The sequence below is a fragment of the Spermophilus citellus genome (genome assembly GCF_964194105.1).
Source record: "Spermophilus citellus genome assembly, chromosome: 15".
Classification (NCBI taxonomy): Eukaryota; Metazoa; Chordata; class Mammalia; order Rodentia; family Sciuridae; genus Spermophilus; species Spermophilus citellus.
Genome location: NC_138195.1, coordinates 80,493,277 through 80,506,505, shown reverse-complemented (window position 1 = coordinate 80,506,505; position 13,229 = coordinate 80,493,277). Strand labels below are relative to the sequence as shown.

General features: G+C 40.3%; 1 protein-coding gene across 5 annotated transcripts in view; it reads right to left on the bottom strand.

Moving 5' to 3' along the window:
- Positions 1–32: 32 nt before the first annotated feature.
- The window catches only part of ACSL5 (acyl-CoA synthetase long chain family member 5), a 39,550-nt gene continuing 26,353 nt past the window's right edge, over positions 33–13,229 (bottom strand). For all 5 annotated transcript variants that reach the window (XM_081268052.1, XM_081268051.1, XM_081268050.1 and 2 more), the window contains 13 exons: positions 13,057–13,130; positions 12,650–12,727; positions 11,385–11,519; positions 8,864–8,998; positions 8,308–8,403; positions 6,254–6,326; positions 5,891–5,979; positions 5,507–5,623; positions 3,228–3,371; positions 2,279–2,380; positions 1,534–1,605; positions 1,014–1,160; positions 33–304 (listed from right to left, as the gene is read on the bottom strand). In XM_081268052.1, coding sequence (XP_081124178.1) covers positions 1,020–1,160; positions 1,534–1,605; positions 2,279–2,380; positions 3,228–3,371; positions 5,507–5,623; positions 5,891–5,979; positions 6,254–6,326; positions 8,308–8,403; positions 8,864–8,998; positions 11,385–11,519; positions 12,650–12,727; positions 13,057–13,130 — 1,256 coding nt within the window. In that variant the 3' untranslated portion in view covers positions 33–304; positions 1,014–1,019. The remainder of the gene's footprint in view (positions 305–1,013; positions 1,161–1,533; positions 1,606–2,278; positions 2,381–3,227; positions 3,372–5,506; positions 5,624–5,890; positions 5,980–6,253; positions 6,327–8,307; positions 8,404–8,863; positions 8,999–11,384; positions 11,520–12,649; positions 12,728–13,056; positions 13,131–13,229) is intronic.

Genomic DNA, 13,229 nt, shown 5'->3' with positions numbered 1-13,229 from the left:
AGCCCATGAGGCAACAAACACCAAAAGCTATGTATCTGCAATAGTTTATTTTAAAGAGTACATTTACAGGTAGGAGTAACAAATGCTATCTTGGGGTAAGGTACAGCAGGAACTGGAGTCCAAGGGGAAAGATCAGTTGATTCCTTCACAGAAGATAAACCTGTCATATGGGCGTCACATTCACTCATAGAGCTTTGTTCCCAGTGCCAGGAGATTTTTATTCAGTGCTTGCTTCATTTCCTGGTAAAGCTTGCTGGACATACGTTTCAACTCCTTCCCCCACAGCTTCCAGCTCAGCAGCCAACTGTAAGGAAAAGATTTAGTCACCAGCTATCACTGTAGATTACACATTTTTTTGTAGACCAACATTCTTTTTGGACACATCATAGGCCTAATTTCTAACTATATCTAACTAGAGAATTTAGGAAATTCTTGGTATGATAAACTTTTCCCTTGTGAACACAGACTCTAGGGTATACAAAGAAGAAATTTGTCTCAATTATGGCTAATATGAGTGATAGGTTAAAACTTAGAACTTTAGGTTTTGCAGAGTAACTAGAAAATATGAACTGTAAACAGTTTATCAGAACACAAAGATCTCTTGATTTGAACTTTGGAGGGCTAAATAAGTGCTGGTCCTGCAGGCTGTCTAGGTTTTAAGATAATAGAAAAAAAAAACTTTGCAAGGGGTCGCTTTGACCTTTGAGCTACTGACCACCAATAAAAGTGGCATTAAGGTTAGAAATGATGAGGAAGGGACAAAGACCATGGACTGGGTCCTTGAAGAAAGGCATGTTGCCTGCAGCCTTGGTGCCAGCAATGGTTAAGATGGCAGAACAGTACTTAGTTCAGCATTATAATTCTCCTAGTATTAAATAACAAGTTATGTTTGAGAGTTCCATAGGTAAAACAAGAGGGACAACAAAATGAACAGAATAATTTTTAATCCACCTTCTCACCAGGCAACAAGGATTGAGCAGGCAGATAGCTCCAGGCCCCTTTAGCATAAATACCTTCATCTACTCCTTGATACTCTCATAGAGGCTGTCAATTTGGGTCCGAAAGTATTTGGAGAGCTCTACTCGTTTTGCTTTCAGCGTTGGTGTCAGGAGGCCATTTTCAATGGAAAACGGTTCTGGATGAACAAAGATGTTTTTGACCTAGAAGATGAGATGAGTACACACATACACATTTATATTAGTGATCCGGACTTTTCTGTGCAGCCCTGAGTGGTCTATGAAGAACTTCAAAGACAATTTCACAGTAACCCAGGCCCATTCTCATGCACTTATAATTTGGGAAAGAAACGAGTAGGGAGACTGAAGAATGTGCAACAAAAAGGAACAGCACAAGTACCTAAAAAGATGGGGGTTTGAACCTGGGGCCTTGTGCATGCTAGGCAAAGGCTCTACCACTGATTACACCCCTCGTCCAGGAAATTATGTATTCAAATCCCACCCAAAATAGAAACTTAAATAAAACTTTCTAGCTTGACTTGTGAGACCCAGGATAGCATCAGCAGTAGGTACAGACCTGTTCAAAGGATTTAAGTCCACCTTCTTTCCCATTTTTATGCAAATCTTCTAAAATGGCTTCCTTTAAAATCTAGGAACAGGAAACATCACTTAAAGCATGACCAGTTGAAAAAGACTTAAATGAAAGGCTAAGCATAAGCCAACTCAAAATGCCTATAAAAATTGATCCAGATAAAAGCATGATATAAAAGTATGTATAAGCACATTGTGTGCCTTATATTTATAAAAGAAAAAAATGAAAAGAATGCAAATCTAAATGTTAATGGGTTTTCTCCGGATGGCACCTTTTTCTTATTTTCCCATTCTCCCCCCCCCCGCCACCCCCCAACACACACATACAAGGAATATAATGCTATAAAAAGAATTTTGAGTTTTGGTTTTTAAACTCCCTTTTTATCCCACAATCAAATAAAACTATTCAGTCTATTTGGGCTTCAGCTCCCTGTCACAGAAGCATGAAGAGCCTTTCCTACATTCAGAATGTAGCTTCATTTCTTTAGTTTTAAAAGTTAGGATCTTCTCATCCTAAACCCACTCATACAAATTTCTTGTAGCTACATCTGGGCACGGTGGTGCACACCTGTCAATCCCAGTGACTTGGGAGGCCGAGGCAGGAGGATTGCAAGTTTGAGGCTAGCCTTGGCTAGACTGAGGTGATATTTGGGGTACCCAGCTGGCAGAGCCTCTTCTCCCTCACCAGTGAGCCCATGGATATGCATGAGTTCTTTCTAAACAACACTTACTTGGTTTTGGCACAGTTCTTCAAGAGTTCCCTTAACCCCAAGCTTGGCTGCAAATGGGGGAAGCGCGTCTGGATCAGGAACTACCACTCCTACTAAGAATGACTAGAAAAGAACCATGAGGTGCAAGTGCATGAGAGAACAAGTGTAAGGGTGTCCCCCGTGGGTAGAGAAAGCAGAACCTACCATTACAATAGATCCTGCTCTCAAACTTCAAATTCCGTACCAGTGTCCTCCCTCTTTTCCTTACCAATACTTCAAACTCCCATGGACATCTCATCCCATTGCCCCACTCAGCATATCTCATTACAAAGACATTCTATCCGAATTTGATTCTTCAAAAAGAGGTGGTATGGTCTTTAAGCTTAAAGAATCTCCAGGTCAATACCCACCCCCAACTCCAAAGCCAAGTTTAAAGAGTTTTTTTGTGACAGAACAAACCGGGGGAGTGGAAATGAAGTGCACTCATTTCATCATGGGATAAAAGCTACCCATGAATATAGCTGTTTTAACAAACTGACTGACTTCTTATTTTTACAAAGTCCATCATAGTTTCAATTTTTTTTCATATGTATTGTCTCACTTGACATTCAGAAAGTAGCTTTATTTCTTTAGTTTTAAAAGTTAGGATCTTCTCATCCTAAATCCACTCCTACAAATTTCCTGTAGCCACAGCTGGCCTTGGTGGTGCACACCTGTCATCCCAGTGACTCAGGAGGCTGAGGTAGGAGGATTGCAAGTTTGAGGCCCGCCTTGGCAACTTAGCAAGGCCCTCAGCAACTAAATGAGACCCTGTCTCAAATTAAAAACAGAAAGGACTAGGGGTATGGCTCAGTGCTTAAGCACTCCCGAGTTCAATCCTCAGTACTAAAAAGAAAAAAAAAAAATACTGTAGCTACAGGAACCAGCATAGTCTGAGCTTGAAAAGCCTATTTTTAAAACGGTCTGTTACCCGTAAACTGTCCCCATGTACAAAAATTTGTAACACTGGTCTACTCCTGATGTAGATGTTTTCTATCTTCTCTGGAGCAATGTATTCTCCTTGTGCCAGCTTGAAAATGTTCTTTTTCCGATCAATGATCTTCAGAGTTCCATTCTGGAAGAGGCAGATAAAAGCATGAGTATTGTGTTGAGCCATTGGGGGTGATGTCAGTGGGAAGGTTGAAGAAGTCACAGGTACCATTCTTTTTTAAAGCTGATTTCTCTAGAGAGAAATCTAGAGAGTCTCTCATTTCTCTTTCTTGGCTTTGGAGGAAGGAGAAGCATCTTCCAGCAAGAACCCCCTCTACACTGGAGAGTCAAGGGGCAGTCTCAAAAAGAGTCACTTGCCTGTTGGGATTATGCAAATGGTGCCTCAACAAATGAAGACATTTTGAAGCTGTTAATCTTCTATAGTTTAATTTCCAATTATTCCAGCTCCAGGACTCTCAGGAGTAGGGCAGGAGTTATCTTTACCAAGACTTTTGAATTCATTTGCTCTCCCCTTTCATAATGCTCTACTCTGTTTCCCTCCTGTTCTGTCCAGGAGCAGGCTGTACTAGTCAAGCAAGTCACTAATTGGGCTTGTTGGGCAGAAGCTGGGCTGAGGAAGGCCCTTTGACCAGCCACCACAAGAGGTGATTTTCAGCTTCATTTCTCTAAGGAGCTTATGTTCTTAAGGATTTGATATTGTAAAACTGGGGCAAGTGGCAAGTACAGTCCACATGATCACACTGGAAGTAGGACAATAGGCTGAACCCTGCAAGGATCAATGAGGCTGACTCATCAGTTCAGCCTAACATTATCTGAAAGTGATTAATAAAGAGAAACCTTTTATAACCCCAGTGAGGGGTACATATCTATTGCCTACATCCTATTGCCTATTACCTACATTCCTATTTAATAAGTGTTCCCAGCTCTAATAATAAGTTACTTATTAGAGCTGGGAACACTTATTAAATAGGAACATATGTTAGCATTATACTATGAGATCCTAAACTATGAACTACATCATTAGGACCATGTTCTTGGAGGTCTCATTGTTGAGCACTCTTTGAATCTTACTTAAATTTTGGTTTATTGACATAAAAAAAATCCCAAACAATCCAATCAATAAAAGAGCTAAAGAGCTGAACAGACACTTCTCAGAAGATATACAATCAATCAACAAATATATGAAAAAAATGTTCAACATCTCTAGTAGTTAGAGAAATGCAAATCAAAACTACTCTAAGATTTCATCTCACATGAGTCAGAATGGCAGTTATCAAGAACAGAAACAACAATAAGTGTTGGCAAGGATGTGGGGTAAAATCCATTGCTGGTGGGACTGAAAATTGGTACAACCAATCTGGAAAACAGTATGGAGATTCCTTGGAAAATTTTCAATGAAACCACCATTTGACCCAGCTATCCCACTCCTCAGTCAATACCTGAAGGACTTACAAACAGCAAACCACAGTGACACAGCCACTTAAATGTTTATAGCTACCCAATTCACAATAGCTAAGCTGTGGAACCAACCTAGATGCCCTTCAATAGATGAATGGATAAAGAAAGTGTGGCATATATACACAATGGAATATTACTCAGCATTAATAGAGAATAAAATTATGGCATTTGCAGGTAAATGGATGGAGTTGGAGAATATCATGCTAAATGAAGTAAGCCAATCCCAAAAAACCAAAGGCCAAATGTTCTCTCTGATAAGTGGATGTCTCCAATGACAAGGGATCTGTGCCAACTCTGAAGTCTAGGATCATCTAACCTATAAAAGAATCCCACTTTTCAATTTTAGTCTGGAAACAGTGCCTGTACCATTAACTACTGCTAGCATTGTATTTAATAAGGAATCGGGAAAGAAGAAAATCTCAACTCATATGGGTCTTGGTGTCTTCTATAACACTGTGGTCAAAATAGCAAAAGTAATCTGGCCTAGAGAAAGAAAATCTCCCTAGCTTTGGCAAGTCTGAATTACATGTTAGCCTACTTCCTCAGGATTTTATATTGTTGGTCCCTGGAAAAGCTATAACTAGAACACAGATCTCCCAATTCCTTGGCCAAGCTCTTTGAAGGTTTTTTCTCTTTATATTAAGAGGAAACCACAAGCCAGAGAGGATACACACTGGTTCCCCTCCAACTGCCTCAGCTAATTAACCTTCTTGCATTTCTGTCTCTCTTACAATAGGCAGATTGCCACCAGCCTCTCCCTGGTGCAGTAGCAGACTCTCAGAGCTAAGAAGAAATACTTACTGGAAGCCAGCGACCAATGTCTCCAGTGTGAAGCCAGCCTTCCTTGTCCAGGGTTTCCTGTGTCTTCTCAGGGTCCTTTAGGTATCCTTGGAACACATTAGTGCCCTTGATGCAGATCTGCACACCAGACAGAAAGAGATTGTAAAATAGCAGGGCGCTTTATGAAAACCTGCTCCCACCTTAGTCCTCTGATTGTTTTCACTACAGTGGAAAGAACACCATGTTTTAGTCCCCACTGTAGGGAATCAAAAAGTACAGCTCAGATATTTAATCCCTGATAAAGATCTCAATGGAGCCAAACCCAAAGCTGCCCACAATTCTGTGTTCTTTCTAATCTGAACCTCTCTACCCTGATTCTCTGGCTATAGGGCATGACCTACCCACCTCTCCTTCATTGTTTGCTGAGAAGTAGTTCATGTCTGGAACATCTTCCAGCTTCACATAATTGCAAGCCACCGGGACACCAACGTGACCTAGAACACACCTCTCTGAATTAGCTCGGAAACCATTAAAGTGATAATCCCAGGCATAGTTCTGAGATATTGATGGATCAACTCTAAAAAAAAAAAAAAAAGGACTGAAAAATCATCCGGTACCAATGCTGAAGTGTTAAAATAGGCAAGCTGGGACCCAAACCTTAAGTTTGCATTTGCCACATTGTTTTGGAGCATCAAGATTATCTGAACTCCCAAGTCTTCATTCAGTTGGAACTCTTCTCACTTTCTGCCCAGCAGATGGAGGGCCTACCTGATGTCCAGTCCCCAGGTGATGTGATTGTACAGCCAGCTGTGCATTCTGTTTGACCATAAGCTTCAAACACCTGGGAAACCCAACAAGAGCTTTGAGACTTACTCAAGGTAAAGGATGAGCTAGCCAAGCCTTATGGCCAAGACCTGAGGAGAGCAAAGTTTCTAAGTGTCAGAGGCATTTAGTTTCTTAAAAACTAGATAGGAAGGTATGCCCCAGCAATTAAGTCTTTACAACTGAGGGCTCGTTCAAAAACCAAAAAGGTTCGGAAACAAACCAAAGTATGGAAACTGAGTGAGAAATGTGGCATTTCAAGTAGGTGGGAAAATGCAAATTATTCATTAAGTGATATGCTACCCAGTGGCACCTGGATTTGAACCTGGACAATGGAACACCATTGAAGGAACTGAAGAAATGGAGCAGCATTATTAAAGGAAAATGGCTCTGGCTTTGATAAAAGACGGGGGTTGGCAAACGTTTTTCTGCACAAGTAAAGATATTTTCAGCTTTGGGAGCCATCTGGTCTCTGTCTCAACAACTTAACTCAGCCAGTATAGCACAAAAGCAGTCATAGGCCTTACGTAAATGAACAGGTATGGCTGTATTCCAATACAATGTCATTTATAAAGACAGGTGGTGGCCAGATTTGGCCTGTGCTTCAGTTTGGCCACCCTTGGTACAGAAGATAATCTTGACTGGAGAGAGGCTAGTGGCAGGAAGTAAGCTGATAGGCTATTGCAATGGTGGGTGTGGCTATGATAGGCAGTGTTGGTAGAGATAAGCAGAAAGGCTTAGAGAAGACATGTCTATAGGCGGGGGTGGAAGCAGGATTTTCCTCAGAGGTTAAGGGAAAGGAAAATATTAAGAATAGCAAAAAGGGTATCCATTTTGATTGTGGTTTTATGGGTAGGGACATTATCTATGAGGACAAGTCTGTGCCTGTGTTCTCTTTTGTTCATGCTGTGCATAATTGGTTGAATGAGCAAACTAGTTATCCATTAGTGGGGAAGCAACTAGACAGTATCCATGCCCAGTCCCTTTACATAGCCCAGATGGGATAGAAATGAAAACAGAAAAACTGGAAAAACCATAAGGTTGCCAGAAAATATGGGTAGGAAGAGTCTTATGAAATAATGGGGATTTAGAAAGTTCTGTCTAAGCAATTAAAAAGTCACACATTGTAAACAACCAATCGTATAACTTCAACATTTGAAATAGTAATACATAAGGCAAAAAGAAAAAAGACGAGACCAGGAAAATATTTCTCTTACGACAAAGATTAATCTTATTATCATATGAAGAATTCTTAGCATCATGAGAGAGAATCAAATCACCCTTTGCCCATTTTTCTAAAAAAAATTTAATAAAGGGATTCATGAAAGAAATTCAAATGTCAATAAGCAATAGAAAAGATATTCAATGTTAATAAAAGAAACATTGCAATATGGTTTTTTCATTTTAAGATCACTAATTGGCTAAGGTTTAAATGACAAAACCTGTCTCTAGTGAGATGAGACTGCAGGAATATGAGGCATCAGGCATTATTTGTGAGAATGTATATGAAGGACAAAATCTTTCTGGAGGTGAGTTTGATTATACACATTAACATGTAAATATATATAGATATAGATGCCTGCACTTTGATCCAGTAATTCCTACCTGCATGGATTTAAGTTGACAATTGCATAAATACTTAAGAATTCACATGCCCTTAGCACTTTATTGACTATAACAGTGAAAAAACAGTGAGCAACTCAAATGCTATCAATAGTAGACTCATTTGAGTCATTCAAAGAACTATTGTAAAACCATTAAGATGATGTGGCTTTTTATTTGACAAGGAGCAATTCTGATTGGATAGTGTTAGAACAATATTCTAGAACCCAGATTCCATTTAGGCAAAGATTTCTATACCCACATGCAGAAAGAGTTGACTAGTCAGATGTTTTCTTTTGATTTTGAGATTTTTGGATGACTTTCTCTCTGGTACATTTCATTGTGTTTTCATTTTTATTTTAGTAGTGAGTTCTATTTGTGCAAAAGCAAAATCTTACCGGACATCCCATTGCCGCCCGGAGGAATGTCAAGACGGAAGAGGAGATGGGGGCAGCTCCAGTAATCAGGACACGAACCCTCCCACCCAGGTTGTCCTGTTCAATAGACAAAAGATCTGCTGAAACCTTTCTATTTGGCTTCAGTTTCTTCCAGTGTAAAATAAGCATAACAGCCTACCCAATGTTGTTATAGAATTAAACACTTAGACTATGTGCATTGTGGATAAGCACCAAAAAGGTTAGCTATTATCGTTATCACCATTCAGGCCAGAACCAGAGCTTATATATATTTTTAAGTTCCTCAAACAATGTGTATTTTGGGGCCCCCTGAATTATTCATAACCTCAACAGACCATGCAGGAGAATAATAGAGAATTCTAGTACCTACATAAAATCTGTTTTATTCTTTTTGACCAAATCTCTTTGGTGGCAAAGTTGTACGAAAGGAATATAAAAGGTGAAGAGTCTTGGTTACAGTAATGCTCAAACTTGAGAGGAAGGACAAAGTGTGCTGGACTCTATTTTCTTGGCTCTGTCTAGGACCTACCCAACTTACCTGGATCTTTGAAAAGATTAATTTGTCCCATATACTGTCACGCCTGATGATACCATTTTTCACTTCATTGAATTTACTGGAAACAGCTAGGTTCAGCAGGAACTTCTTCAGGGGGGTCTTGGCTTCATTTTGTACCTGCAGGGTGACAGCTCCTTTGAGTAGGACGTCTACCAGAGATACTTACAAAGGTCATTAATAAACCATAGATGATGCCTTCTAGTTTCATATGATGCCCATGTTCATGAACTGGGTTGCTAATTAATAATGAGCCCAGAGAATTACAGCGACACTCAGGAAGCAATGAACTTAGTATCTACATTCAGAGCTCCGGCCCTCCTAGATTTCTGGTCCTTGGTAAACAACTTTCACAACTTAGATAAGCCAAAGGTGATCAAGAAAGACTACCTACAAAGTCACTAGGTTAAAAAAAAGAGATTAAGAAGTAACTCAGTGGGTACCCCTCTAAAGCTTTTGATGTAGCAGATCAAAGAAGGGCTAAGGATTCTGACTTTTAAAAATAATACCTCCTCTTTCCCTTCCCCTGCCCCTATGATAGGTTTATATACCCTAATCTTGGAAAATTACCATATTTCTCTATTAACAAAAATGCCCTGAGCCACAGAATATGAAATATAATTCTCTTTGCTACTTAAATGGTTTCTCCTCATTGACCTTGACCATTTGACACAATTTTCCCAGCTCACGTTATTTCCCTGGTCTTCCTGACCCTGGCATCATGGTGATAATATAATCCATCAACCAGACTCCTACCCTAAGAAGAGTTTTCCCAAGTAGCTCAAAGAAACTCCTATATTTATGCAAATAACTCCTGACCTCCATATGCCAGCCTTCAAGATTTCACTGTACAAGAATTCAGATTCAAGAAAAATCCAGTTCTTTTCAGTTGAAATTCTGAAGAAGATCTCTCTAGCCATCTTCTATGTTTATGTTTCTATTTTTGGTCTCCAACAATCAAGGTTTTTCATTCTCTCCTTCTAATGCAACTTGTGCTCTAGGCTCTATTCATGCTTATAACATTATCCTTTTACCAAGATCTCACTTTCTCCAAGACTTACAATAAGTGCTGCCTGCACTGTCTCTGAACCATCAGAGATTTCTTAAATAGTCACACAACTCACTCTCTTGCTAACAAGACGCTAACAAAGACTTAGAATTACAGATTTATGTTAATAAAGCCCTCCATTTAAAAAATAAGTTCTAGAAGCAAATTGTATGTTAGGTATTACAATATTATAACATACTATCTTTCTAAAAAAATAAGTCCAACAACAGAAAAACTATAACAACACAATCTAATAATAACATAGTATGATGAAGAACAGTTAGAATTGTTAACAATTGTGTTATAGATTTGGGCTTTCAATGTCCATGCACGCTGCTCTAGAACCATGCCTGCTCTGTACCTGGCACTCCAGTTTGGCCTCTGGTAAGAGTCCAAGAGTAATTGGGTAAGTTGGGATCTCAGAGGTAGAGTCCAAAGCATGTGAAAATGGTCACGTATTATTTCCACAAGACTATGGAATTACGAGAAGCTTTTATACCACCTGTCTTCAAATCCCAGCTTCAATGGCAACTTGAAGAAAGTAGTCAATCCAAGACTTAGGTGAGAAATACATAAGACGATCTTAGGACATCAGAAAGCAAGGAACCTAACAAAGACTACTGGGATCATGTCAGAAGGACACATGAGCAACTTGATAGTGGTTTCCAACTTCTAAGATGGGACAATTTGAATATCAAAAAGAATGTCTAAAATAGATTAAACAAATATGAAAATCATGAATTCATAATAATACCCACACAAAAAAAACTTTCAGTGATCACTTTTGAAGATTGCTGGGACAACAATTCATTATTCTGAAGACAGATTAATTAAAGGAAAGAATTAAATATTTGCTAAGTCTTTGTGATGAGATCTCAGCTAATGACTGCAGGAGAAATGATAGAATTGGAAGAAAAGATCACCTTTTGCAAACCCCAATGAGCAGTGATCGATGTCAGCTAAAACAACTATGTGACAGTATGATTCTGCCCTTTTTCCTCCTTAGATGTGCCTGCCTCTGGGCAAGTTCTTTAACTTCCAAGGCTCAGTTTCCTCATTATCAGAAATAGGAAGAAATGTGCTTTTCTGTTTTGGTGAGGATTAAATGAGAGAATGTATTTGAAATGTATATTACAGGGCCTGGTGCCTTGGCAAGAATCTCAATTAAAAGCACATATAAAGCAGAGTAACAATTTCCCAGTAAGTTGGCTGAACATGAAGGGGCTCCCCAAGTCTGAGTTGAGTACCTCCTCAGATCAGTAATCTTATCCAGAGAAAAGGGGATTTCATTTATTGTAGTTTCTCATAGCAGAAGTTGCAAGTGTGGCATTAAACAGATACTTGAAGACTGGGGGGTGGAGGTGGAGCTAATTTCTTGATATTACTCAGTCCTTCAGAGCCCTAGCATGGGCCTAGATTACAGATGGTCTCTCCATCTCAGAGCAAGCAGGTCAGTACCTTATCATAGATCCTGTTAAGGAGTCGAGGCACTGTGGGAAATACTGTAGGCCTCAGTGTCTTCATGTCATCAGGCAGCAACCGGATATCTCCTTGGAAGAACCCAACTCTGGCTCCGCAGGAGTAAAGGACAGCCTGAAAGCAGAACCAAAGAGGAGGCTCAGAACACAGGACCACTTTCAGTCTTGACTGGGAATGAAGAAATGAGAATGAGCTGCTGGGCACATTTCTTGGTACATCACCCCTGTCCAGGTCAAGGAACCCAGGACTCCAAGAGCCTCCCCAAGAAAGAATGGAAACTCACTTCTATTGAGGGGGCAGGAAAGATAAGACAGACTGTGAACCCCAGGTCCTGCCCCAACTCCACCACAATTCTGTGCAACAGCCCAAAATATCACCCTTCATAAGACAGGGTTCATTAAGTGTCCCTAAGAAAAACTGTCAAAATGGGACGTGCCTTCAATTTTGAGACCACCCCTGTTTCAGAAGTGTCAAAATATTTTAAAGGTTCACTAGAATCAATTTTTTTTTAAAAAATCAGTTACATGTAAATGCTTTAGTCCAACCAACTAAATCTCATCTTTTGACATTTTATACATCAACCAACAATAAGGTGGATGAAGAAATATGGAAGAGGGGAGCAGAGAGGAGGTTTTCCCACCATACCTATAACGATGCTTTTGAAAGGTCAATCAACCAAATCAAATCAGCCTCAGAATAGCTGAAAAAACCCGGAGTCCATTCCCAGAAGGCAGAAGCACAATGTTCCTCGGCACCAGGTGTGCTGGTGACACCATCTTACACACTCAGATGTGGTGTGAAAAATCCCTAGGGACATCTCTCATCTCATCTGGATCAAAGACTCCTTCCCTGCCCCTCTATGGGGAGCCTCTTCTTCTCTAACCCAAGATCTTTTTTTTTTAAGTCTAACTAGTATAAAGTAAAAAGGGAAACACAGTATCTCATGTGTCAGCTCAGAATCCAGGGCAGACATGCAAGTCCCTGGTGGGCATCACTGGACTCATACCTTATGAAGGCAGAAGCAAGGACGAGCCTCCTTGGGCACATGCAGGCTCAACAGAGGAAGAGTCTGCAGGGGGTCAAAGGTCCTGTCAGGATTTGGACTCAAGTGAGCCAACTCCCTCTCTGAGGCTGACACAGTTCAGAGAAGGCTGTAAGTGCTGCATCGCTATCTTGGAATGTACGTGGGACCAGCAAGTCAGGCCCTCCTTTTCACACACATGCTGGGAACATAGGACACTCACCTGTACAACCCTCTCAAACATATGAGCCAAAGGCAGATAGGATATGGTCACATCCTCTGGTGTGGGCTGGAAAGTATGCTGTAGATCAGGGGACAAAGAGGAGCAGCAGTGGATTAATGCCAACTTTCTCGTCCAATGGAGATTTAAAAGCTACCCCTTCTTGGGACTGCCAGAGCTGCACACTGTGTAACTCTAAGAGCTGCTTTGAACTGTGTAGAGAGTAAGATTTGCAGTGATCCTAAAAGACGAAGGCTTGAAAACATAACTGCCTTGCAGACAAAGGCTATTCTCAGGCCTTTAACCTGATCCCCCCCGCCTCTTTTCTCTGTCTCTTCTAACTTTAAGAACAAAAATCTTATAACTGGTTCACATTTTAATGAGGGCTTCTTTTTCAAATGACCACTGACCTCCAGACATCTGAGAAAAGCAGCAGCATTTGAAGCAATGTTTTCATGGGTTATCATCGCTCCTTTGGGGTCACCTGTAGCAAATAAGAGGTGCAAAGAAATCCCTTTTATGTAGCTAATAGGTAGCCTTTGGCCTTGAAAGCAGCTACATTCAATTGGTTCTGTTCAGAGAG